Here is a 23,478-nt window from a genome sequence, read left to right as displayed (position 1 = left end):
CACCCTCCTGGGTCGTCCATCCCCACCCTCTTCCTCCCCTGCGTGACATGGTTTGGGGGGGCTTTTTTATAGGATGATGTGCAAGTCGGAGCTGTGGGTACAAACGCGACGGCCATTGGCGTTTAGACATCAAATTCGGCAGGCCGTTGTAGCTGCGAATGAAGGGGCCGACGTTGCCGGGAGGAGGCCATCTTGGGAGAGCGAGTCATGTGGCGTGCCCCATTAGTGTCGCTGAGGGAGTTGCTGGTAATGCTTGCGTGATTGGCGGAGCCTTGTTTTGTATAATGCGTGCCCGTGCGAGACCAGAGTGCTCCGTAGAACTTAACATGGGAACCTATAGCACCGCCGTCGACAAAGCCGACGTGATGCGGATGTTAGGGTGCGTTTAACCAGGTATGGTTCAGCAAGTAATTCGGAGAAACTGCAGCGATGCAGCCTGAGTTGCATGCGAAGTTCAAGTTTGGGAAGGATCCCTTCAAAGGCTCGCAGGTACCGCTCCATGCAAACTATTAGGGCGGCCCAAAATAATGTATGTAAGAATTCATCCATTCGACTTACCCTTTCAACAGAGCGAGGTGCGAGTACAGAGGTAGGAGCACCGAGCATGCTGTTGCCTGGACTTTCCAAACCCGATTCGCCCAAGTAACACTCACACGTGAATTCCGTGCTGGCACAGATGTTTCATTGAGTGCAAGATCAGGCGTTTGGATCTGGCCTTGTTTACTGGAACGACATGGGCATGGATAGAGTGCGAGGCGACGATGAGTGGACGGTCTGAGGGCACGGATTCCTCGACACGGAGGCCGGCGGGAAGCTGCCCAGTCACACTTGACCAGCCAGCGGACCAGTACCTTTCCTTTACCCTACACTCGAGCTGTTGCTGAAACCCAAGAAAGCATATCGGGTCGGTCTTTCATCCCGATTTCCAGGTTCGCTCACCGGGACACTATTCGTCCCAGAATAGAAGACCTGGTATTTGTCTTGGATTTGCAGGACGGGAAAAGTATCCGTGGTTACCTTATGATGTCCCAGAGAACAGAGCGTTGTGGTGTACCTGGCTCATCAAGCGATTCGAATGCAGCGTTGTGTTTTGGGCAGGTTCAAGTTGATGATCGAAGCGAGGGCCTTCCAAGGTTGAAGAGACGTTTGGGTGCCGTCAAACTCCCGTCGGAAGTGAAGGAAGTGGAAGCTTGGCACTTTGGCTTCTCCACCCCCTGCAGCGCCCCGCCCCGCTCCTTTTCGCAGCAAATCCTCCTGGACACACCTGGGAAAGGCGGGAATTGCTCTTGCTGCTGCGCCCACCAAACCTCCTGCACCATACGCTGCACTGCAACCCCCAAGATGCTGCTTCCATTTGCCTCCTTCATCCTCCTGCACCTTCTGTACAGCCCCAGCCCCACGTCTCGCCCAGTGAGGCTCGCTTGGCAGCCGCGCTTGCGTAACTGTTCTTTGCCGTTCAACATGGCAAGGTTCCTTGATGAGTTTGCCCTCGCCGACCTTGTCAACAATGCGCGTCCGCATAGACGAGTTGACCAAGATACAACCAATTACCCAAAGCGGATCCATTAATCGGAGCCCTACGACTCGTTGAGATACGGCCATCCGCAACGCAGTCTGTCGACCGACGTTTGACACTTTGAGCGGCATATACCCCGCTCTCTTCTGCTTCACTGCACAGGGCCTAGATGTTCCTTGGATGGTTACACCCAGCTAAGGAGTGAGCAAAATATTCTTGCCCCCGCGGCAATATCCTGGCGATTTTCTATTGAGAGTTTAAATTGCCGACCAACTCTCCAAGCTCAGGTCACACCGAATCCTTCCAAGCGCGGTTCCCCTCCTGCCCTGCGTTACCTGGATAAACGCGCTGCGCCAGGAAACCCCCTTTCCAGCCAATCTCATGAATTTTCCCAGCAACAGATACTCAACTTCGCGGCATCCTTGCAGCCCTCCGGATTACCAATATCTCCCTCATCCACGTCCAGATTAGGATGGAGCTTGTTTCCCCTCACTCTCCTCCAAACCTCGGGGACCTCGGATGCGGAGGCCAGGGCACCCCAAGGCGGCAGAAACCGGTCGATGCAGTACTGAGTCTGTGCTTGATAGGTTACACCCTCTTGGCTGCTTAAGCGCCGTGAATACCTGTCATCCTCAACGGGGCCGCACTGAGGGAGCCAATATGATCCGCAATCTCGCAACCATCCTCATCCGAGCAATGGTCGTGTCCAGCACACCAGGAGATGTTGGGGTTAACCCGACCGCCTTGAGAGCTGATTGCTAGGTAGTCATGAGAAAATTTGCAGCTACAATCGACGCCCGGTCGGTAGCATGAGCTTGGTTCACTTCCACAGGTCCTCCCGGACGACCGGCAGAATTGAATGCTAACATTCATGCTTTGCAGGCATGTACAAGATGAAAGCGGGCGGCTGACAGACATCATATGTTTTCACGAGCCTCGACGATAGCTACTCTCATTCCTTTCAACACCGCACAGGAAGAGCGCCCTGGTGCCTCCAGCAAAGGCGATATCCAGCGGACACGTTATTTCATGATTTCAGCCCTAAAGATGCCGACATGCAGACCGGCATGTGGCCTCAAAACATGCATCTGTTACCGACCGGGCCGCTCACACCAGCCGGGCGTTACGGTGCGATTGAGCATGTTCCAATGTACTCTGTATGCCATGCAAGGTTCTTCATGTCGAGCAACCAGCGCTCTCGCTTCTTCAGCAGTCTCTACACCGCTATATCGATGGTAAACTTTCACGTTACAGGGACGCCTCAATGAGTTCCAAGGCGGTGTCTTGCGGAGACCATTGACGGCGGAGCATGACGAATGGTCCGCCTCTGTTTCCGAACCAAATCTCCTCCCGTCCTGGATCCCCAAACGCTGTGCCCTACCTGTTTCGCCAAAGTTGTTTCGCCAAAGTGATAGACACTCCGGCCCAGGGCCGATCTGGAGATGCTGCTTCCAATGGTGCCTTCCTGAATTCTTTCCTGGCGTCATGGGGAACAGGGAAGCGTTAGGTAATATCGCATCGCCGCCGGTAGCTTGGTGCTGTGGGGACGGAGCGACAGCCAAAGGTCCAGCCCTACGGGATGCCGCAAGTCACTTGTACTTGACCAAGACCTTTACTGAGTACCTCACCCATGTTAAATGTGGTGCAACGTGTGGGGGGGGGGGGGGGTGCGGCTACGCAGACGGGTTGTGTACATTGACGGTCGCTGTCCTCCTTTCTCGTTTCGCCGTCTTTGCCCCATCCAGCCAAGCGTCCCCGTTTCTTGCAAGCTGGCCACAAGACGAATGTCCCGTCGGACTTGAAGAGAGGAAAGTGTAAATGCCGGTAGTTACTCAGCCTTGAGAACCTTCAGCAAATAAGTATCCCGCCGCGCCTTTTCTCCGCGACTTTTCAAGCTGTTTTTGTAAGATAATGTTGAACAAAGATGGTGGAGGCACAAGATGTCGCTGAAATGGATCGCAATCTTCAGCTCCCGTTCCTTGGAACAAGAAGGAAACGGTGCGCTTTCCCAAGCGGTCAATTTGCCCTCTTTGCCAAAAGACAGGATGGAAGCTCTCATCACAACACCAAAGTACCGGATGCACCGCGTGTATAACAGGGCCTTACTCAGAACCGCACAAGACCATCCACTCTCTGGCTCCGGTTCATGGTGATGCCCGGTGACTCAGCTTGGCTCTCAACGGCCCAGAAGTTATCTGCGTTTCGGGAATAGCAACATTTCTGTCTGGCAAGGGTCATCCCCTCTCCTGAGTCTCCCCTTCAATTTACGACTGAGAAGGATTAGTTATTGAGGTGCTATCTCCGGAATGCACACGGGCTAAGTCCGGACACGACTTTGTCCTGTTTGGACGCTTGTACGGTGTATTGGCAGGGTTGGTCCCCAGTTATCCGTACTTGGTCCCCCTTACAGTAGCTCCCGGACCTGGGGTTAAGGAATGAGGAGGATACACTGCCGATGGATTTGCAGTGCGTTTATCAACGGCCCAGAAAGTTCCCGAGAGAGTTTCTCGAACCGAGTCTCAGCAGCGAGTTACTAACCATCCCTCCATCACCGTACGTCGAGGACACTAGACTCTCGGCTTGGAACGAATAGAAAGCTTGGTACAGGAACAGATTCAGAGCTTCTCTTCACGGTTCTGAATCACTGATTACTTCGCCGGCGCCATGGTGGTGACGCGTGATACGCACAAGGGCGTCTCACTGCCACAACCGGCACCGCGGGCCCGGCTATCTGGGTCCCGTTGTTGTTCAGAAGGCCCAATGGCGAACCTTGACTGGCCAACGTTGGTTTCTTAGGCCAATTCTCTTTTCGGCAGGTGCTTGAGGGTCCGGGGAGTAGGCTATGTACATGTAGATCCGCGAAAGCAGCATCAGCCACGCCGGGTCTCCCGAGTCGGGATTTGGTTCACACGTTCCAAGTCTTGCTAGCTGCTCATCGGTCGAGCACGCGAGACGAGTCATCTTCATCTGCCATTTCGAACTACCTAGGGGGGAACCTCGAGACCGGCCGTGATAGATGCGCAGAAAGGGTTTGCAGTTTCCTCGTCGTCGGCATGTGCATGCTTATGCCGCGGGATGCGGCCATGAGGCAGAGGCGGCACGAAACACATGGGAGGTTACGAGCGGACGAAGGAGGGCACAGATCCGCTTACATCACAGCAAAGCTCAACCTGAAACTGAGGCAGCTCGTGGCTAAGTAATACAGTAATAGACGCGGCCGTGGGTGCCGTCGGGTTCGCCTCATGAAACGGAGCACTGGTATCCTTCAGAATGGGCAAAACAACGGGCGCCACGCACACGTGCGGTGGCTTCCGTGCCGCCATCTCATTAGCGCCACAAAAATAAGGGGCCAGCAACTTCAATCCTTAGTACACGGCTTTTGTTGTCGGCAAGTATTAAAAAACATTGGGTAGGATGCATGGCAGCGCTTCCTGCTTTGTCATCATGTCCATAGGAAACACGACGGCAATTGGCCGACGGACGGCCGACACTAATGAACGCCGCACCGTTTCAACGGCCCGCGATCGCCGGCCAATGACAAAATGAAGAGAAGATACAGTAGGTGATATCGAGCTTCAACCTCAAGGGATAGCTTCAGAAAAGTCTCATCATCGTTGGGGCAATAGGCAGCAGGGATAAAATGTTGAACGTTCGTCAGGGGTGGCCTTATCCACGGTGAGGTTGTTGTCAATTTGTCTATCGGGTCGGAACTGTGAGCAGTCAGCCGTTTGACAATCTTGCCCTGTCGACGGGCTGGGTTCATGTTCGCTCGAAAAATGATGCTCTCCTAGGGAAAACCGCCGACGGCAGATTTCCCATTTTAGGTTTGGGATTAGATGAGCTTGGCGGTGCGGGACTGGCTGGCCAGAACACACATCAACCGCTTGGGCGGAGGGTTGAAAATCCTCCGGCACGGACACTCGGCCGGCCCGGTGTGCTAGACTTCAACAGTGACGGACCCGCCCAGCCTCGCTTTCCAAGTTGGGATAGCCACCCAAGATATAAAAAAAGCTGAGGACTGTAAACCCAGGGTGTGCATGTCTCCGCTGGCTCTTTGAATGCTGATGATTAGCGAAGAAACAAGAGAAAGGGGGTGTGTTGCCGAGTAGCCTATGGTTTTCGAATTACGGTCCACGGTGAGGAGGCCTGCCCTGAGCGGCCTCCGTTTGGACACTCAAACAACTGACTAGTGGGTGACCGCCAGAGGGAGCGGGGCGTGGTGCGGTCAGCACCTTAATGAGCAGGAAACGTGGCACACCCTAACAGCGCCGTTTCCGCACAGCAGATGCAGCTAGTTCAGCTACAGTGATTATGTAGCCCTACGAGGCCCCTTTCCGGCCTAGTGGAACAGGTTGGTAGCACACCGAATCCGGCGCAGTATTGTACGTATAATGTACAGACAAACCTTTGTGCGCATAGGATTGGCTCGAGGCGGGACCCTTTGGACGTAGCCTCGTTTCGCTACGCTGCGCGAGTTTTGTGATTCCGGCCCGGTGACTTGGGTTCACCGGAAGCCCCGTCTGCCGGTTCCTATTTGAATGTGTCCCCAGCCGCTGAAGGCACAAGTCCAACCGGATAGTTGGAACGTCAGAACGCACTCTTCAGTTCGAGATGGTGTCGAGGGGACAAGCAAGAACGAGCTTTGAGAAATGGATGAGTCTTAGTCTGCTTCAACTGAGACCTGAAGATAGCATGACCAAGGACTTGTACACCGCGGTAACGTGATGCTACATCAGAATCAGCAAACGACTCTAAAGCGGGAAACATTCTGGCAGGAGACGGCACTCCAGCGAACCCACCTTGCTTCATCTCCAAACACGGCGGCCACACTCGATTCTGACATGTTCCGGGTTTCGCAACCGCGAGGACGCTAGTTATGGCCCTTAGCCGCCAAGCTTTCGACGTGTGGGCGCAAGGCTGGGTTGGGACCACGTCGAAATTCCGAGGTGAACGAGAGGTTGCGCGCAGGTTGTGTCGTGCGCAGCCTGTCTCGGGTTACGAGAATCGCCGCGTGATTGGGCAAACCACTCCCGGTATCTGAGCACGATGGAATGATGAAAAGTCCCAGATTGATCGAGATCTGACCGACTGCCCTGGTGAACAGTTGGGTGGACCAATCGTGATTGTTCTCCAAGTCATTTCAAATTGCTATGCAGAAGGGTAGGGCTGAGCTGCAGCAGGCGACGACGCTGCGTTCTCGGGCTTGTGCAGACCCGAAGGATTGGATGATCTGTGACGAACCCGCACCATTGAGAGGTCGAGTAGCCGCAAAAGAAATGGCACGGGAAGCGGGCCGGAGTCGGAGCAAGCAGAAGTCGATCGAAAAACGGCAATTGACATCGGTGATTGGCAGCGTTATGGTAGTAGAGAGTCCAAACCCCAATGAGAATGGAGTTCACTATCGCCGATGTTGGGTCGGATGATGGAGACGAAGCGATGGAGATGAACAACAGGCAGCAAGATTTGTTTCATGGGGACTGGTTCACCCACCAGATCTGCCCCACAAGCAGACCTCCAGGGACGAACGGCCAAGCCCAACGGCAAAACCTTAATTCAAGCGCCGGCGAGCTCGGGAACTTAACCAATCAGCGCAGGGTCTGCGCCTGTCTAAATGTGGCTTGGCGGAGCTCGACTTTACTCAGGTCTTTGCCATACTGCAACTGTACTCGAATACGGCAATAACTCCAGTCTTGACAAGAAGGTTTATCGTCCCGGTATCTCATTTTCGATATGTTCATTCTAGTGGCATCACGGTGAACGTGTAACATCGGTTAGTTACGGCACGGGCTATGCCACTTGGAGGTTTACGAAGAGAAAACAAACCTGGAATGTTTCTCAAAGTTGTGGTTTGGAAAGGCCGCAGAACGTCCCTATCCTACGACTTTATTTGAGGATCCAAAGTCGAAGCTAATCTGGTGAAAACATTGGAGGGGTTCCGGGTTGCTTCATGGCAATGACTGTGGCTTCGGAGTCAGGCCCTGTGTTCCAGGAACACAAAACTCCACTCCGCCCATTCATTTCCGCAAGCGCACCGCGCGGTTTCCATAAACCGACCGTCGAAGACTGAGGTCCCTGCTAAAACCCATGGATTGATGTGGGTTCTGATACGTGAGGCAGGCTCTCAAGGGTCATGAGCGAAGGGTCTATTGATTTGATGCTCAGAGAGCGCAAAGCCGTCCGGATGCCAAGAACCCGGTGAATCCTACTGATCGGCAGCCCTACGACTTGGCCATGTCGAAGACGTGATTGGACCAGAGCGTTTGCCGTTTGGGAATCTGTGTAACTTTGCCGACACGAAGGATTGATTCTGGAACTTTACTCCGTAAGGCCCGGGCCCCTGCACACAGCGAGCCCAGCAGGAGAAAAACGCACGGCTGTGCCGTCGAAATACCGGACACCCGCGGTTAATAGCTGGTGGGTATTGTTGAGTAGGCCAAAGGGCAAAATACATCTTGGTGTAACTAAACGTGCACTGAGCTAAATTTACCCTCACAGCTGCTTGGGCGACAGTTCGTTGCTTTTGCTCCGTTTCGTGCCAATGCACTCCGTTGCTGCCGCAGAGGCGAACTCGTAAATCCAACCACGCAGATCATCACGATATCTTGCGTGAAACTGCGGCTCTCCCTTTGAGCAGCCAGCAGACACCCCTCCGTTTTTATTCCACAGCCATTTCAAGTGGATCATCGAAAATCCTATTCTACATCTCCAAAGGTCGAGATTTCCTGTCGAGAGCGGACACTTGTCGCGACACAGACACGGGGAAGCGAAGCAGCAAACGGAATTTTCCACCATTTCACAGCCACGAGGATGTCAATGACTTGCCCGAAACGATGGCTAACGCTACGTACCCCGCTTGGCTCCCTGCATGAGGCCCTGTCCCGCTCATTGGGAGCGCCGAGTCGCCGACATGACGACCCCTGTAACGGCGGCGTAGCGGGTACCTCAGGCCAGGCTGCAGGATTGCGGCCACATGTACCTCTGTATCCGTACCAGGGTTGGCATTTGCCGTTTTTGTTTTGCGGGACGCAGTTTCGAAGCCAATGCAACGCCGGGCCAGGCGTTGGGTGTGGACGACCTCCACAATGGAACTGACAAGGGGCAAGGGGTGGGGGGGGGGGGGGGGTAGCTTCGAACCCCTACGCCGCCATGTGGGTTCGAAGCACGCCTGATTCCCCAATGTGCGCGAGAACGGCTGCTCAGGATATTTAATCCTGAGAGCCTTCCCGTCTTGCTTCAGGGCTGTGACAGCATCCTGCCGCAGGAACATCCGTCAACGGCGGCCTCGGACCCGAAGGAATCCTTTGCTCCGAGCCTTATATATTCCTCCTCTTCACATACCTCTTACCAGAATCCGGCGTTTCGGTTCTCACCTCATCTTCCTGCAACAGCGGCTCTCACTCAAACAGGGAGACATTAACGCCCGCCATGTTCGCCATGTCGCACCATACCTACGCCTACGCGGCGCCATCAACTCAAGCCCCTACAAGGCATTACTCCAACCACAGCACCAGCAGCGCCTTCAGCAGCTCCGCGAACCCCGACGAGGACTGGACCAAAATCTCGGATCTCGCCGAGCGCAGGAGGATACAGAACCGCATTGCTCAGCGCAACTACCGTAAGTGGCAATCTCGCCCCGAGGAGTCACCAAGAAATTTTGTTGTGGCTGATGTGTCAAAACAGGCAAGAAGCTCAAGAAGCGCTTGGAGGACCTGGAGAGGCGGGCGGGAACCTCGGAGGAGGCTTTGTCATCTGTGAACGAGAAGCCGAGCCCACCAACCAAGACCAAGCGCACACAGACCACCAAGGCGCAGCAGAGGCAGTCACCGCCTGCTCCCGTGAAGCCGGCAATGCAGAGTCAATATACGCCCCCCATGCACCACGACGATGAGTACCTCTTCCCACCATGCTACGACGAGCGCCAGCGGTCGCACAGCCCTCCCATGTTCACCTACTCCACGTATCCGCCCCCGCCCGAGGAGCAGATGATGATACCGCCATTCGGGGCTGTACAGAGTTACCGGCCTATGCCGGCCGAATCCTACCCTGAGTACCTCTCGCCAACGCCAGTTCCAATCCCGGTGGCGCTGCCGTCCATGACGCATTTTAGCGACGCCATAAAGCGGGAGACGGCTTACCCCGGCGCGCCGGTGGACGAGGGTCTGCCGCCCTTCATGAACTACAACAACTACTCTCTCCCGGGCATGGACATGAGCGCTGGCCACGCTTCACCCTACGATCAGTTGCCACATGTGAGTGCCTCATCATCATGCACATCATTTCACCCTCGGACTCGATCCAACCCTTCTCCCGCCAGTCTTGGACACTAGCTGCCGTGGTCGAACCGGGGTGCTGACGGGCATGGAACACACATAGACTCCGCCTCTCTCACAACACTCGTACGACCACTCGGCGGCCTGCTCGGACTCGGGGAGCTACGACGCATACCCAACAACGCCATTGTCTATGCCGGGCTCACCCAGTCTGGTCCAGCACTCGTAGAGAAAGAATCCGAACTCGTGGGTGCATTGGGATACTTAGGATTATACCGCCGCGGGAAGGCACATGATTACATTTCTGGATACATACTACTTTTCGTTAGTTGCCACGGAGATGGAGCGATGCAGCGCTCGTTCCTTGCTGACACGACATACGATGGGCATTTTCACGGAATGGGAATTGGACGCATTTACACATGGGAGGAAGGGCAACTTCGATTGGGGAATGGCGTGAATGGCGTAAGTGTATAAGGGTTTCCCTCTTTTTATTGTCTTTCTCTCCTCGAAGTGCTCGATCAAGAGAGAGATATCGTGCACGAAGACCTCCTTTTCTGTACTTTGCACATCAAAGAGAGGCAAGATCTGATCATTTTGACATATTTGACCAGCTCAGAAATATGTTGCAAAGTACTCGTACATTAGATAGGCCCGTCACCTCTCACGACCACAGCGAAATATACACGACAATGACACCTGAGCTTCCTGCCTTCCGTGCTCTTTCCTCACCCCATCACAGACGAATCTCGCATGTCTGGGAAGTAAGTTCTTAACACGCCAGATAGAGATCTGACAAATCACCCTTTCACCCGGCCGGCCCGCTAGTGCAATTGTCAGCAAGTAGGCTGAACAAGGGAGCCGAGACTGCCGTGTTCTTTGTCGGCAAAGAAGCATTGTAGATAGTTTGGAATCGGATACATAAGGCAATCTGGCTTGCTTGGTATCGGTTTTTTCTTTTCTTCTGAGCAACTACAAAACCCTCGCGAGAACCAGGCCACTTTCCGAGGCTTACGCCAGATGATTCTGTTCCATTCTCTCGGGTTACGTGTTTCTCATGGCTACGCCGCTTTCACAACCTGAAGTGGCGTGTGGGGTTGTTTCGTTTTGTTTCGTTTCGTTTGGGACCTCTCGCACTTCTTGCAGCCGTTCACTCCCACATCAAGTACTACTTTGATACGCCATAATCCAACGGCGATCAGAAATTGGCGTCGGTCACAAGTCAGCCAACCGCAACTTGACACGCCGAGAAGCCCTTTCTCGGTGTCGCCGGTGCGGCAAGCGGCAATCATCCTTTTCCGTGTTGGGGATAATCGCGCGCTTATGCTCGCTTACGGCGCATCGCGAAGCACCTGCTCAACTGGTGCTAGTTCCATGATCGAGGTCGGCGATGTCAAGAGCAGGCCCCCCGTCTTGTGAGTACGACTCCACAGTACGGCGATGCATCTGGAGAATGGCCCCTTTGTGCGACGGGGAATTCTTTCTCGAACGCGCTCCGGTTACGTATCGGAGTTACACTGGCAGAATCTTGAAAGCGCATGTCTGCCAGATTGCTGCCTTGGGGGCTAAGGCAAAATCCAAGACATCGTTCGATTGGGGTTCCATGGATGATTTTACTCTGACCACAAGAAGCAGTACTTCCGTACATCAAGGAAGGTGCGTCTCAACTGCACAACTGCGTGCAGGGTTCCTTGGGGGCCGGAAGTCAACAACGAGGCTGGTGGGAGCACTCAAGAGGTGTGTGTGGCTTGAGCCTGAATTGGACGCCATGGTGCTGAGTGAGATGCTGTTGACTCTCTCATTGTTTTGGTTCATTGAATCTTCAGACGGTCGTCAGTTCCTCGGTTTCAGCCTTATTGAAGTCGGCTTTGCTCTGTTGTTGGCCCGTCCCCCGGCCCCCCTCCCCAATTCCGGTCAAACGTTGCAGGGAGAGGCAGTTGATCCCCCAGTCCCAGCCAGACATACTTCCGTACATTTGTTTGTGATGCGAAAGGATCAGTCCGAAGCCTCGATTGCGCCTTGGAATTGGTCACTGGGGTTCCGGGTCACGGATATTGTCCGACCCGCGGCCTGCCGGTCGGCGGATCTCGGATTCGCCTCCGATCCATAGACTAATCATCTTGCGCATGTTCCACTGCGCAAGCTTTCGAATGCGAGCCATGATGTGAAGTGGCACTACTACTCCCTACCCATCGGTCTTGCTCGACAACTCCTTGAAAATCAGGCCACATTTTGTTGATCCAATTTCTTTTGAGCCGAATAAGGCTTCCCTACTACTCGGATCCGACACAAATACGTAACTGGCAAGGTTTGGCTTCCAGTCGTCAGAACCCCCGTCGAGCTTCAAACCTCCACCAATTCTTCAGCCCCGGACCTCCAGGCACAGGAGAGTTCCCCCAATCCTGCCGGAGCCTTGACCTGTTAGGGTCATGTCCAACGAGCGTTCGATCAGCTTGCAGAGGATCATTTGGCCGCCCAATCACCGCTGCTGTTGGGATAGCAATGTGACGATTGCAGCCGAACCGCACAGTCTGGCAAGTTCAGCCCTACCAAGTACATATGAGCTTGGCTCTTCACGGTGGAGATTCTTGCTTGGGGAGAATCGCTACGGTTCACCAGAGCACTTCCTGGGGCCCCTGAATCTGGTCCAATGCCTCGTCCCTCGCTCGCATACCGGACAGTAAAAAGAGGTTGAGTTCTAGACAAGCACTCAGACCCATTCACGCGATTTGCTGCTTCGGTTCAGTGAACCACTACCGTTCCCAAGTAATGCTAATGGTACGTACTCGTGATTATGTCTCTGGGCCTCCAAAGATCAGAACAACACCCCGGACGAGCAAGTTAAGAATCGAATCCGTGCCCGACCGGGACAGCCCCAGCAAGGTAGCCCAACCGGGTAAAGGGGAAGGAGGTCAGAAGCCCAAGTTCTTCCAGACCCCTCTCAACACCAGCAGCTCCAGCGACTACCGTAGTTCCAGCAGTCAGATTGATGATCCTATGTACCTCGGGTCTTGTCCTCGCTCACTGTTGCTTGCTCGGTCACCTCCCAAGATAACAGTTGTTGGACAGCAAACATATTCCAGCTTTCAGATAACGTTGTGTCCCCATCCCATCTATCACTGTAACCAAGACACAACTTCTGGAATGGATTTCCCTCATCTGGCAGCATCCTCCTCTCTTGGAAATCCTGAAAGATACCGAAAACTTCCCGGCACTTGACCCAGTCCTTCGTCCTTGACTGTCGACAGCACACAAGTCTGGAGTAACCATGCCACAGTGTGACAAGTTGCTAAAGCCTGATAGCATAACAGCCCGATACGGCGCACCTTACAGTTTTGCTTGCGCTAGTTTGTTGATGAGGAAAAGAAGAAGAACAGCAGACAGAGAAGGAAGAAAGGCAAGGAACAAAAATGAACGGAAGGACCGCAGGAAAGAGAGAGAGGAAAGGAGGATGGGGCAGAGAGCCCCATTTGAAGGTTGACACCGGACACTCCAGCCCCAGACATATACGGTAGTCACACCCTCCTACATGTACCGGGAATCAGGGTGTGGCCCTCCTACGTGATTCTCTGCCGATCAACTGGTTTTCTTAGCTTCAAGCAGTTCTGTGATGACTGGCGCATATTTTCCCTGCAAGCCATAGCTTGAGACACAGCCATTGTATGCTGATGGTGGAACGGGATGGTATGAAACCGGCCTCTAAGTGATCTAAAACAGCGAGGTAAACCGAGAACAGGAATGGAAAGCAACTGAAGAGCACTAGTTTTTTTAAATAAACTGTGTCCCGGCCGGCAAGGTCTCGATAGCTGGCATTCAACTCAGTTGAGAAGCGACAAGTCAGCAGACGGCACAGCTTTCGCTCAAGCAACAAGGGGAAGACGGCGAAATCCTCCTGGCCACTATTAAACACCATTTATGAGGGTGTATGTCTTTTCTGCCTTACAGCTATGGGGGCAACTGAAGCGCGTCAGAATGTACTGCCCCAGCTCCTACCAATTACGGATATCACCAACAGCACCTCCCCCGCTAAACTCAAAAAGGCCTGAATCCATAGACACAGAGTTCAGACAAGACAAATATAGCGGCGATAACCCGCAGCTATGATCATTTCACCCACGAGACTAGCTCACAAGTGAACAGCATTGTCCAACAGACCCTCAATGGTCAAAGAGGGGCGCCGAGCTGTCGTGAAAGTAGCCATGCTTACTCCTCATGCTCAATGGGAGCCTCCTCCTCGTACTCCTCCTCTTCCTCATCAACACCAGCATCCTGGTATTGCTGGTACTCCGAGACGAGATCGTTCATGTTGGACTCAGCCTCGGTGAACTCCATCTCGTCCATACCCTCGCCGGTGTACCAGTGCAAGAAAGCCTTGCGACGGAACATAGCAGTGAACTGCTCGCCAATACGCTTGAACAGCTCCTGAATGGCCGTCGAGTTGCCAACGAAGGTAGAGGACATCTTGAGACTGCGCGGCGGGATCGAGCAAAGAGCGGTCTGGACGTTGTTCGGAATCCATTCGACGAAGTAGGACGAGTTCTTGTTCTGGACGTTGCGCATCTGGTCCTCAACCTCCTTCATGGAGACCTTGCCACGGCTGGTACATTTGTTAGCGGGATTTGCTTCCAAAGACAACTCATCGTGCAAGGACTTACAAGATGGCAGAGCAGGTGAGGTAGCGACCGTTGCGGAAGTCGGAAGCAGCCATCATGTTCTTGGGGTCGAACATCTGCTGCGTCAACTCCGGGACGGAGAGGGCACGGAAGGAGTGGGCGCCGCGGGCGGTCAGAGGAGCGAAGCCGACCATGAAGAAGTGGAGACGAGGGAAAGGAACCATGTTAACAGCCAGCTTGCGGAGATCGGAGTTGAGCTGGCCGGGGAAGCGCAGCGAAACGGTGACGCCCGACATGACGGCCGAGACCAGGTAGTTGAGGTCGCCGTACGAGGGGTTGGACAGCTTCAGGGTACGCATGCAAATGTCGTAGAGAGCCTCATTGTCGATGCAGAAGGTCTCATCTGAGTTTTCGACCAGCTGGTGGACCGAGAGGGTGGCGTTGTACGGCTCGACGACGGTATCCGAGACCTTGGGGGAGGGGACGACCGAGAAGGTGGCCATCATGCGGTCGGGGAACTCCTCACGGATCTTGGAGATCAGGAGGGTACCCATACCAGCACCGGTACCGCCACCGAGCGAGTGGGTGATTTGGAAGCCCTGAAGGCAGTCGCAGCCCTCAGCCTCGCGACGGACGACATCAAGGACCTGGTCGACGAGCTCGGCACCCTCAGTGTAGTGGCCCTTGGCCCAGTTGTTGCCAGCACCGGACTGGCCGAAGACGAAGTTGTCAGGGCGGAAGAGCTGACCGAAGGGACCGGCTCGGACGGCATCCATGGTGCCGGGCTCCAGGTCGACCAGGACGGCACGAGGGACATACTTGTTGCCGGAAGCCTGGGTTTCGCTCGTCAGCAAACAGGGGTGCTCCTCGTCGTATTACAGTAAACTGGTATGAGGTCGACATACCTCATTGAAGTAGACGTTCATGCGCTCGAGCTGAAGCTCGGAGGTTCCATTGTACCTGTTGGAGCGGTGAGCGAGGACGTAAATCGATCAGGATTGGCGACAGTCACGTACACGCCATTGCTGTCGAGACCGTGCTCGCCAGAGATGGTCTGCCTATCAAAGATGTCAGCATTAATCGCCTTGGGCTATGAAGGATTTGTTGTTTTCGAGGTCAACCTACCAGAAGGCGGCACCGATTTGGTTACCCTGGGAGCTTCTTGTCAGTCCACCCAAGCACCATCCGATAAGATGTCGAGTCCGAATCGATTCTACTTACGCACTGGCCAGTCTGGAGGTGAACCTGTAGCAAAGAAACAAAGTCAGCATTATGTGCCTTCCATCACGGCAGCGCTGCCATCGCCAGCGGTCGGTCGGGAGCGGGTGGGACGACATCGTCTCTATGTGTGGGGTAATCAGGGGCCCAAAAAAGCTACCCAGACGCGTCGCAGGGTCGCGGCAAAGCGAGGCGGACAACAATACTTACAATCTCACGCATTTTGGCGGTTGTGTTAAAAGCTGGTCTGCAAAGCGATGCAAGCTGCAGGACGAACTGAAGTCGAAGGGAGCGCGAGCTGTGGAAAAGCAGTCGGGTTGGTGGAGAAGTCGGTCGGGAGAGGGAGATTGTTGATTTTTGGGGCGAGAAATGAAAAGGCGAGGATCGTTCACCGCTTGCTGCTGCCAAGTGGAGATCAGGCACCGCCAATCGCAGCAGAAATGGGCAGGTCTGGCTGCCTGTGGTGGTCCCTGCGTCCTCGCTTGTTTACACTAAGGTATCCAAATTAGGGTGGGGGGACAGAGGGTAGCGCGACTCGCTATCCTCGCCAGCTCCAGTCGGCAACGTTAATATGGAAAACACTTCTGGGCAACCTGCAAGTTAAAACTCGACAAACAAGGCCAACGAGATTCCAGAATGTTCAGGGATCGCTTGGAAGTCGATTGTGCCATTAAAGCTGACTCCGGATGTGAAGCCGAGTGATGCTCCCCAGACTCCTGGCTGTGCCTTGTCCTTGGGCCCCGAACTCGGTGCTGAGCTGGTTTTTGTTGCTTTTCCCCATCTCTTGTTCTGGAACTGGCGCCATGCAGACCGGTCTGCCGTTCCTGCGAGGGTATCGTCACGGTCAGCAACCCAGATGAACTTCACATATGGGACAATTCATACGTCTGATAACCGGGACTATTACCCCGTATGGGTTATCCCGTACCATTTAAGTACATGGGTACATTGTATGATAGCGCTGGCAGCCTAATGAGCCTTGACAACACCCGCCGAATCTGCCTGCGCCGAGATCCTCTTCTTGTAAGCCTGCACATCGCCGGGGAATTTCTCGACCGTTCCGTTGTCGCACACCCACAGCGAAGTGCAAACCGTCTGTAGCAGGGTCACGTCGTGAGACACGATCAGCACACCACCCTGAAACTCCTTGAGAGCCTCGGCCAAGGCATCCATGGCCTCGATATCCAAGTGGTTGGACGGCTCGTCCATGACGAGAATGTGGGGGTTGGTAAGAGCCAGGCAGGCGAATGCAACGCGAGACTTCTGACCACCAGACAGCAACTCCATCTTTTGCAGGCCCGTCGTACCCGTGATGCCGAAGGCGCCAAGCTGGCGGCGGTACTCCTCGTCCGTCTTGCCCGGGTACGTCTTGGCCATGAAGCTGACGGCACTGGCGTTGAGGTCGAGGGCATCGACGTGGTGCTGTGCAAAGTAACCGACGCGGAGGCGGGGGTTTTGCGAAATGATGCCGCTGGTCGGCTGGAGCTTGCCAATAAGAAGCTTGAGCACAGTCGTCTTGCCGGCGCCGTTTGGACCGACAATGCCGATGCGCGAGTCCATTTGGACGTCGAGATCGACATTCCTAAGCAGGCTCTTGTCCTTTGAGTAGCCGAAGCTGACGTTGGACATTTGGACGATGGGCGGTGACATTTTCTCGACGTCCGGGAACTTGAAATGCACGCTGTACTCGACCTCGGGAGGCTCGAGCACCGGCATGCGCTCCAGCTTTTTGATACGGGATTGGGCTTCTGACGATTTGGCGGCGTTGTACCGGAACTTGTCAATGAAGGCCTGGAGGTGGGCACGCTGGGCCATCTGGTTCTCGTACTCCCTCTTGGCCGTCTTCTTCCGCTCCTCCTTTGTGGCGTAGAAGGAGTCGAAGTTGGCGCCACGATAGTAGTCGAGGCGCATCGAGTGCTGGTGGATGATGTCGGTTGCGACTTCGTTGAGGAAGGCTCTGTCATGGGACACGACAAGAACGGTGCTCGGATAGCCCTGCAGATAGTTCGAGAGGAAGGTGATTGATGGAACGTCCAACATGTTGGAAGGCTCATCGAGGAGCAGCAGATCAGGTTCACAGAAGAGGGCCCGGGCAAGAGCCAAACGCATTCTCCAACCTCCGGAGAAAGTCTTGGTAGCAAACTGCTGCCGCTCAGGGGAGAAACCCAGGCCAGCCAGGATGCTGGCGGCTCTGGATTCTGCCTTGTCGGATTCCATCTCGGCGAGCTTGGCTTGAATGTCTCCAAGACGTTGATCCTGTGCCTCGCGCTCCTTGTCCAGTTTAGCAGCGTCTGTTGAGGTGTCCGCCATGGACGCTCGCTGAGCCTCGATGTCTGCCAACTTTTGGGTAATTTCCTAGAACACCAGTTAGGGAGGGGTTGATAAGATGAGGTTCCCACATTCGTAGCTTACCGCTTGCTCCTGTAGCAGCACCTTGCGCCAGACATCAGCGTCCAAGACGGCCTGAAGTGCCGGAGTGTCGTCACCAGTAATCTACGGGTTCGTCAGCTGCTGCTGTGGGGGAAGAGAGAATGGAATCACGAACCTCTTGCTCGACGTGCAGAATGGATATGTGCGTCGGGATGGGCACCTCTCTGCGAGACAGAGCCCTGAGTAGAGTTGATTTACCGATACCGTTGTTACCAACGAGACCATAGCGGTGGCCATACGAAAGAGTGAGGGTGGTATCGGTCAAGATCCTCTTCCCTCCGATGGACACGTCAATGTTGTCAATCTTGATATCCTTGGATTTCCCGCCCTGGCTACCCATCTGCAGCGGGTTGACGGCCATGTAGAACTCCTCGTACGACTGGGTTGAGTCTGGCTGATTGAGCAGACGCGAGGCCTCGTACTCGACCGTCTTGAAGGTCTTCTTGTTCTGTTTGGCGGCAATCTTACGCTCGGCCTTCTCAAGCTTCTTCTTGTCGACCTTGGACTCGACCTTCCGGACATTGGCCGACTCGAGGTCAACGGCGCCGGTGGCAACGGCCAACGTCGACGACATGTTCCGCTGAGCGCTCACTTGGATGGTCTGGTCGAGGCGCTTGACGGCCGGGCCCCTCTTCTCCTGGCTGTTGCTGGCGGCGGCATAGCGGTTAACCCATTTCTCAACCAGACTCCGGATTTTGTCATGGGTGGCAGAGCCATAGCTTCCGGATGCCGAGAGTAGCAGCTCCGTGATGGTGGAAGCGGCCTCGTCAAGCGGGGACGGACCGGATGCTTCCTCCTCATCAGCCCATGCGGTGGATGCATGGGTCAGATAGCCGGCTGAGTACTCGGATATCACAGGATCGATGTTCGGAAGCACGGCTCGAATCTCGGCCTCCATGGCGGGTTCCGGGTGGGATGCGTCGTTGTCTCGGTACCAAACTGGGAGTCCAAAACTAGCTGTTCAAGTACCGCTTTGCAATGCACACACACTGATGGAATATTGAATCGGACTTGTTTACACGTTATGCTTCGGTCCAGTCTTACCCGATCGGTACCGTACTTTTTTTGTCGTCGGTTTGGACCTTCAGCAGTGCGGGCATGTGGCGGGACCAAAACGGCCCTTTTGCAGCCGTCGGCATCTGCCAAAACCATTCAAAAAGCGTGCTGATTGGTCAGCGTCAAATGCCCTTCTGCAACAATGACTTTGCCAGATCCCAGCTTCACTTCCAGTCCAACTAACCTCTCCACCTCCACGGAGGCTGGCCTACTGGGGGGCTACGAAAGGGCTCATCAATGCCAAGAGCCCCCAAGTATATGGCCCTGGTTGTTTCCGATGACGAGATCTGGTCACACAATCCCCTGTCGACGTGTGGCACATCGCCAATCGGACCGCGTTACCATCTCAGGCACCAAGTACTCTATATCCAACCAGCTGGGCCCTCCCACCAGACGGCGCACTCTCGGCCACTGGCATTGGCGCGCTTGCCTTACGAATGCCATGATAGATTCAATAATGATTGACAGGCCTCAGTTGGAAAGCGGAAGAAGATCGCATCCGCAAATGCACCTTGGGCGGCGCTGTAGGGTGAGATCGGCCTTTGCTGCGACTTCACTCCTACGTTGTCAGACCAAGAAGATTTTCGGCTTATCCCACAGCACTCGAAATATTCTTCAGCCCTGGCCTTGCTTAACTGCGTGGAATACTCGCTCCCGTGGCTTGGCAAGTGTCAAGGCACCTTTCTCAACAAGCGCTGAAAGCCGACGGAAAGCAATGCGGCCCTGGGCATCGCTAGGTGGCACGGCCCTCTGGCCAGCGACTTGCCTGAACACTGTCTACCGGGAGACCCGGCGTCTGCTGCCATATGGCGCCTATTCACGAGACGCCTCGTCAGCCAATCCATTCTAAACACACAAAGTTGGCTCCTCCCTACCACGGGCAGCAGATTGGCCGAATTCCGGGCTGTCGAGCTCTTGGTTGCGCTCTCTGGGCTCCCGTCATCCATACCTAACCTGGGTTCAGGGCCCAGTGTTTATGCCACTGTGGTCCTGGAATTGGGGCACCCTGGTCACATCAAGCCGGCTCTTGTGTAGCCATTCTTGCCTGGAACTCATCGTGGAAGCTAAATGACCCTGTAGGGATGAAGCTATTCTTGGGTTTCGCGTCTCACAGGGGCAGAAAGGTCAGAGCCGGCTGAGTGTACTGGCCGGGCCACATCTGCTGCAAGCGCACGGATTCTGGAAACATGGTAACTTGCAGCAACACCTCAGCTTGAACCTCTCACCGGGCTGTCAGAAGGCTACCTATCCCTGAGGGCTGAAGTTCTTAACCTGGATAACTCTGGCAGTAATCTTGGTGTCGCACAGGCAACGATCTTGGCCGGGCTTGCTGTGGAGGCGGTCGACCTTGGATTGTTGAACGTCGTTGGCGGGGCCACCGTAATATTGTTGATGCAAAGCGGGATGAGCTTCCCATGCCTGGCCTTGATATCTCACCACTTTACGGCAACCGACTTTTGACGGCTGGATCCCTGTGACACAGGAAGCAATTCATTTATCGTGCACAGTCTGGCAGAGATGTGGGTAACGACGATGCGGCGCAAGCAGCATGCTGCCGGACGCTACCGGGATTGATCAAGTGAGACTGGCGTAATCCGTTGAGTTGGGGTGAGACGGACATCGACAGTTGATCCGACGGTGGCAGTTCAAAGAGGCTGAACGACGGGTTATCGTGAGAAGGCTCCCAAGACAATGCGGCAGGCGTGGTCCGATTTCCAGTCGTTAGTCGTCCCTGGGCGAGAAAGAAGAAAAACTCCCACGGTATCACAAGGCAGCGGTTGGCGACTGGACCCTGAAACAGGCTCAGTGGGAGCTGTGATGGGGGGAGCGGCAATATATGGACAACACCGGGAAGATACCGCGAGCCCCACGCTCTGGACCTCCCCTGAGATCAGACTCTCGTCTTGCCGGACCTATTCCCTCCTGTCCTGGTACCTATCAGGATCTGAAGACGTGGCCTGAAGTCTCTGGGCCAGCATAACAAGACGTATGAGGCATCTATCCGCCTGATCTGCAGCACAGCGCTACACTGCCTCCATGCTTGCCAGCAGTCACTGACTTTCACGTTTATTAATTGGGTGGTAGCGACTGCAGGAACCACGACGCAAGCGCGTCGGGATGCTATATGCATGTAGTACCTGACGTACTGTACTGCGGTTCGGACGCCCGGTGTAACAGCTCTCGGACCGGACACTTGGGAGGAAACCATATGGTGAAGAAAAAACAAAGTGAGTAGAGGCAATGGAATGTTTCGGGTTCTTGTTTTCCTGCATGGCATGAGGATGACAAGCAAGACCTTCCGGGAGGATCTGTGTTCTGAGGGCATCGGTTACAGTTATCCTTGAGGCTTGTCCAAGGCGAACTCTGAGTCTAGCCCCTGTGTCGGTGTCAGGTTAATAAGTACTGGATGCACAAGTTTTGCAGTTCTTCCAACTGGTCCGGTTTGGCACCAGGCAGCTGAGTGCCGTCAAGTGCTTTGTCCTCGACTGTGGTGGTCTTGGACATTTGAGCCCTCTCCCCTTTTTCACTACCCAAACAAGCAATACGGGTGGCCGGGATACCCATTGATCGAGTGAGGGGTTGGTGATGGTTAATCGACTGAGATCCGAAGATCTCTCTCACGTACGAAGTACGCCCCCCGCTGCTCGGATACAGGGGGTTGGCCGAAGTGCGAGTGGGTAAAAAGTAGTTTCCATGAGGGGTGGAATTCTTTGCGAGGCAGTTGAAGTGAACTGGTGAGACCTGCCAGGGGTGTCTCTAATAGCTCTATAGAGCAGTAATGCCTAATCCCGGGGAAGTTGCAGAATATGCGGGACACACTGTACGAAGTCCGTGTCTGTTGAATCAGGTATAGTGAGGTAATATACCTCGATGAACAGGCGCAGAGCTTTGATGTGTCTCTTGTCTGGTTCAGACCGGCTCCAATCCCCAACGAATACGCTGGTCACGCAGAAATTGCTGGCCCCGTGGGACTTTTCTGTCAGTGCCCGTGTTTGGCAGTCGTTGTTCCGGCATTATACATCTGCTGAGCCTGATATAAGCGTGAGAGGCCCCTGTTTCGGAGAGAGGAGACATGGCAAGGGTTGTTACTGTAATAAACACGGAACCGGCAACGACAAATGGAGCACAAAGATGAATGATTGACCGCTTGATACCGGGAGCCTCTTCGACCCTTTTCCCCGACTCGTTTTTCAAGGGGAGATGAGGAAACGACGTCATCTCAACGAGGGAGTGGGAAAGGGCGAGAGAAGAATGGAAATCTAGAAGCGCGCTAGCCAAGAGCATGGCATGTCTGGCGATCGGCTCCGATGCTTTTTTTGGATCTTCTTACGGGGCGGGCAACATCATTCGCCAGTGTACAGTGGATGGCATAAAAAAACGCCCGACGGTCGTTTCTCCCGCAAAACTTACCATCTTCGCTCTCAAATACATAAGGCTTCTATAACTATAGTTTGTACTATACTCTATAGATTTATAGAGTTTTCAATCACCTCTTACTCATTAGCATATTACTATATATAGTTAATATTAGCTATAAGTATAAAACTAAGAAGAATTGAAGTCTAAGTTTAATAATTTGATTAACGTATATTATCAGCGAGTGACCCATATCAGCAAGCGACTCATATCAGCGAGTGACCCAGCTTAACAATTTTAGCAGGGCTACAGGCCAAAATCCGATAAAAAACGATTAGGAGCAATATCAATTTCTTATCATATATTTAGATACAGCCTTGCTAAAATCTTTAAGCTGGGTCACTCGCTAATATGGGTCACTCGCTGATAATACACGTTAATGTTATTTTCTATTTATTATAACTAACCACACTATAGCCTAATATAACTGTGGAAAATCTAAAGGCTTACAGATTTTAAAGAACTTGATATTTTATTGATTCTTAATATTACCTAATGCAACTTTATAGGAACTATCTTCTACTATTTCTTAATAATACTCTAGGATCGAGATAATTATATGCGTTTTGGTGTACTGTGGCTGATTGAAATTGAAGGGTTTTGGCGATTTTAGGTGCGATTTAGACTGTTGGGCATTTTTTGTGTCACCGACTGTAACATTGTCAGATTGTTTCGCATCCTGGAAGTCATGCTACCAACTCCAGTAGCAGCTGTCCATTGGCAATGCTGCATTGCATTGTTCCCAGCCTGGAAGGATGGAGTGGATCGGGCGCCGGCGCGTCATTTTTTAATGCTGCTGAGTACTCCGTATACCTAGATCCATCAGCATCCCCGCGGCCGCGCTGGTTGAAGGAGCGAAGAGTCGAAATAGACAGTCAGGGACACCTCAGCCCGTGCTGTGCGTTGTTCAATCAAGTTTGAAGCATGTCCGGCAAGACTCCAAGTCACAGAAATTGTG

General features: G+C 53.9%; 5 protein-coding genes across 5 annotated transcripts; 3 read left to right on the top strand and 2 right to left on the bottom strand.

The window, feature by feature from the left end:
• Window positions 1–8,941: 8,941 nt before the first annotated feature.
• Window positions 8,942–10,015, top strand: N657DRAFT_653555 (uncharacterized protein; the record flags this gene model as incomplete). Its single annotated transcript, XM_062794419.1, has 3 exons — window positions 8,942–9,131; window positions 9,197–9,765; window positions 9,890–10,015. The coding sequence occupies 3 exons, from the start codon at window positions 8,942–8,944 to the stop codon at window positions 10,013–10,015; spliced, it is 885 nt and encodes a 294-aa protein (XP_062651064.1).
• Window positions 10,016–10,869: 854 nt separating this feature from the next.
• N657DRAFT_203311 (uncharacterized protein) lies at window positions 10,870–12,225 on the top strand. Its single transcript, XM_062786203.1, has one exon. The coding sequence runs from the start codon at window positions 11,177–11,179 to the stop codon at window positions 11,894–11,896; it is 720 nt and encodes a 239-aa protein (XP_062651063.1). The 5' UTR covers window positions 10,870–11,176; the 3' UTR covers window positions 11,897–12,225.
• Window positions 12,226–13,844: 1,619 nt separating this feature from the next.
• Window positions 13,845–15,411, bottom strand: N657DRAFT_203423 (tubulin-domain-containing protein). Its single transcript, XM_062786204.1, has 3 exons — window positions 15,305–15,411; window positions 14,442–15,232; window positions 13,845–14,383 (listed from the first exon to the last, which is right to left on the bottom strand). The coding sequence occupies exons 1-3, from the start codon at window positions 15,323–15,325 to the stop codon at window positions 13,990–13,992; spliced, it is 1,206 nt and encodes a 401-aa protein (XP_062651062.1). The 5' UTR covers window positions 15,326–15,411; the 3' UTR covers window positions 13,845–13,989.
• An 831-nt stretch (window positions 15,412–16,242) lies between these two features.
• N657DRAFT_641261 (uncharacterized protein) lies at window positions 16,243–16,702 on the top strand. Its single transcript, XM_062792109.1, has one exon. It carries the CDS (start codon window positions 16,319–16,321, stop codon window positions 16,475–16,477), a length of 159 nt encoding a protein of 52 aa, XP_062651061.1. The 5' UTR covers window positions 16,243–16,318; the 3' UTR covers window positions 16,478–16,702.
• Window positions 16,525–19,122, bottom strand: N657DRAFT_611763 (P-loop containing nucleoside triphosphate hydrolase protein). The gene is made up of 3 exons (XM_062790372.1): window positions 18,163–19,122; window positions 18,030–18,110; window positions 16,525–17,972 (listed from the first exon to the last, which is right to left on the bottom strand). Exons 1-3 carry the CDS (start codon window positions 18,943–18,945, stop codon window positions 16,587–16,589), a joined length of 2,250 nt encoding a protein of 749 aa, XP_062651060.1. The 5' UTR covers window positions 18,946–19,122; the 3' UTR covers window positions 16,525–16,586.
• Between the last annotated feature and the right edge of the window lie 4,356 nt (window positions 19,123–23,478).

This window comes from Parathielavia appendiculata (genome assembly GCF_033297405.1).
Source record: "Parathielavia appendiculata strain CBS 731.68 unplaced genomic scaffold N657scaffold_2, whole genome shotgun sequence".
In the NCBI taxonomy this organism is placed as follows: domain Eukaryota; kingdom Fungi; phylum Ascomycota; class Sordariomycetes; order Sordariales; family Chaetomiaceae; genus Parathielavia; species Parathielavia appendiculata.
The sequence above is the reverse complement of the archived record's forward strand: the minus strand, read 5'-3'. Positions and strand labels throughout refer to the sequence as shown.

Bases quoted from the DNA above. Each gene is read 5' to 3' on its own strand.
- N657DRAFT_203423 (XM_062786204.1), bottom strand. From the start codon at position 15,325: ATGAACGTCTACTTCAATGAG. The intron at 15,233-15,304 runs GTATGTCGACCT...AGCGAAACCCAG, and splicing joins TGAACGTCTACTTCAATGAG to GCTTCCGGCAACAAGTATGT. The intron at 14,384-14,441 runs GTAAGTCCTTGC...CAAATGTACCAG, and splicing joins CTCACCTGCTCTGCCATCTT to CCGTGGCAAGGTCTCCATGA.
- N657DRAFT_611763 (XM_062790372.1), bottom strand. From the start codon at position 18,945: ATGGAGGCCGAGATTCGAGCCGTGCTTCCGAACATCGATCCTGTGATA. The intron at 18,111-18,162 runs GTTCGTGATTCC...ACGAACCCGTAG, and splicing joins TTCTGCACGTCGAGCAAGAG to ATTACTGGTGACGACACTCC. The intron at 17,973-18,029 runs GTAAGCTACGAA...CTGGTGTTCTAG, and splicing joins TGCTGCTACAGGAGCAAGCG to GAAATTACCCAAAAGTTGGC.
- N657DRAFT_203311 (XM_062786203.1), top strand. From the start codon at position 11,177: ATGTCAAGAGCAGGCCCCCCGTCTTGTGAGTACGACTCCACAGTACGG.
- N657DRAFT_641261 (XM_062792109.1), top strand. From the start codon at position 16,319: ATGCTCCCCAGACTCCTGGCTGTGCCTTGTCCTTGGGCCCCGAACTCG.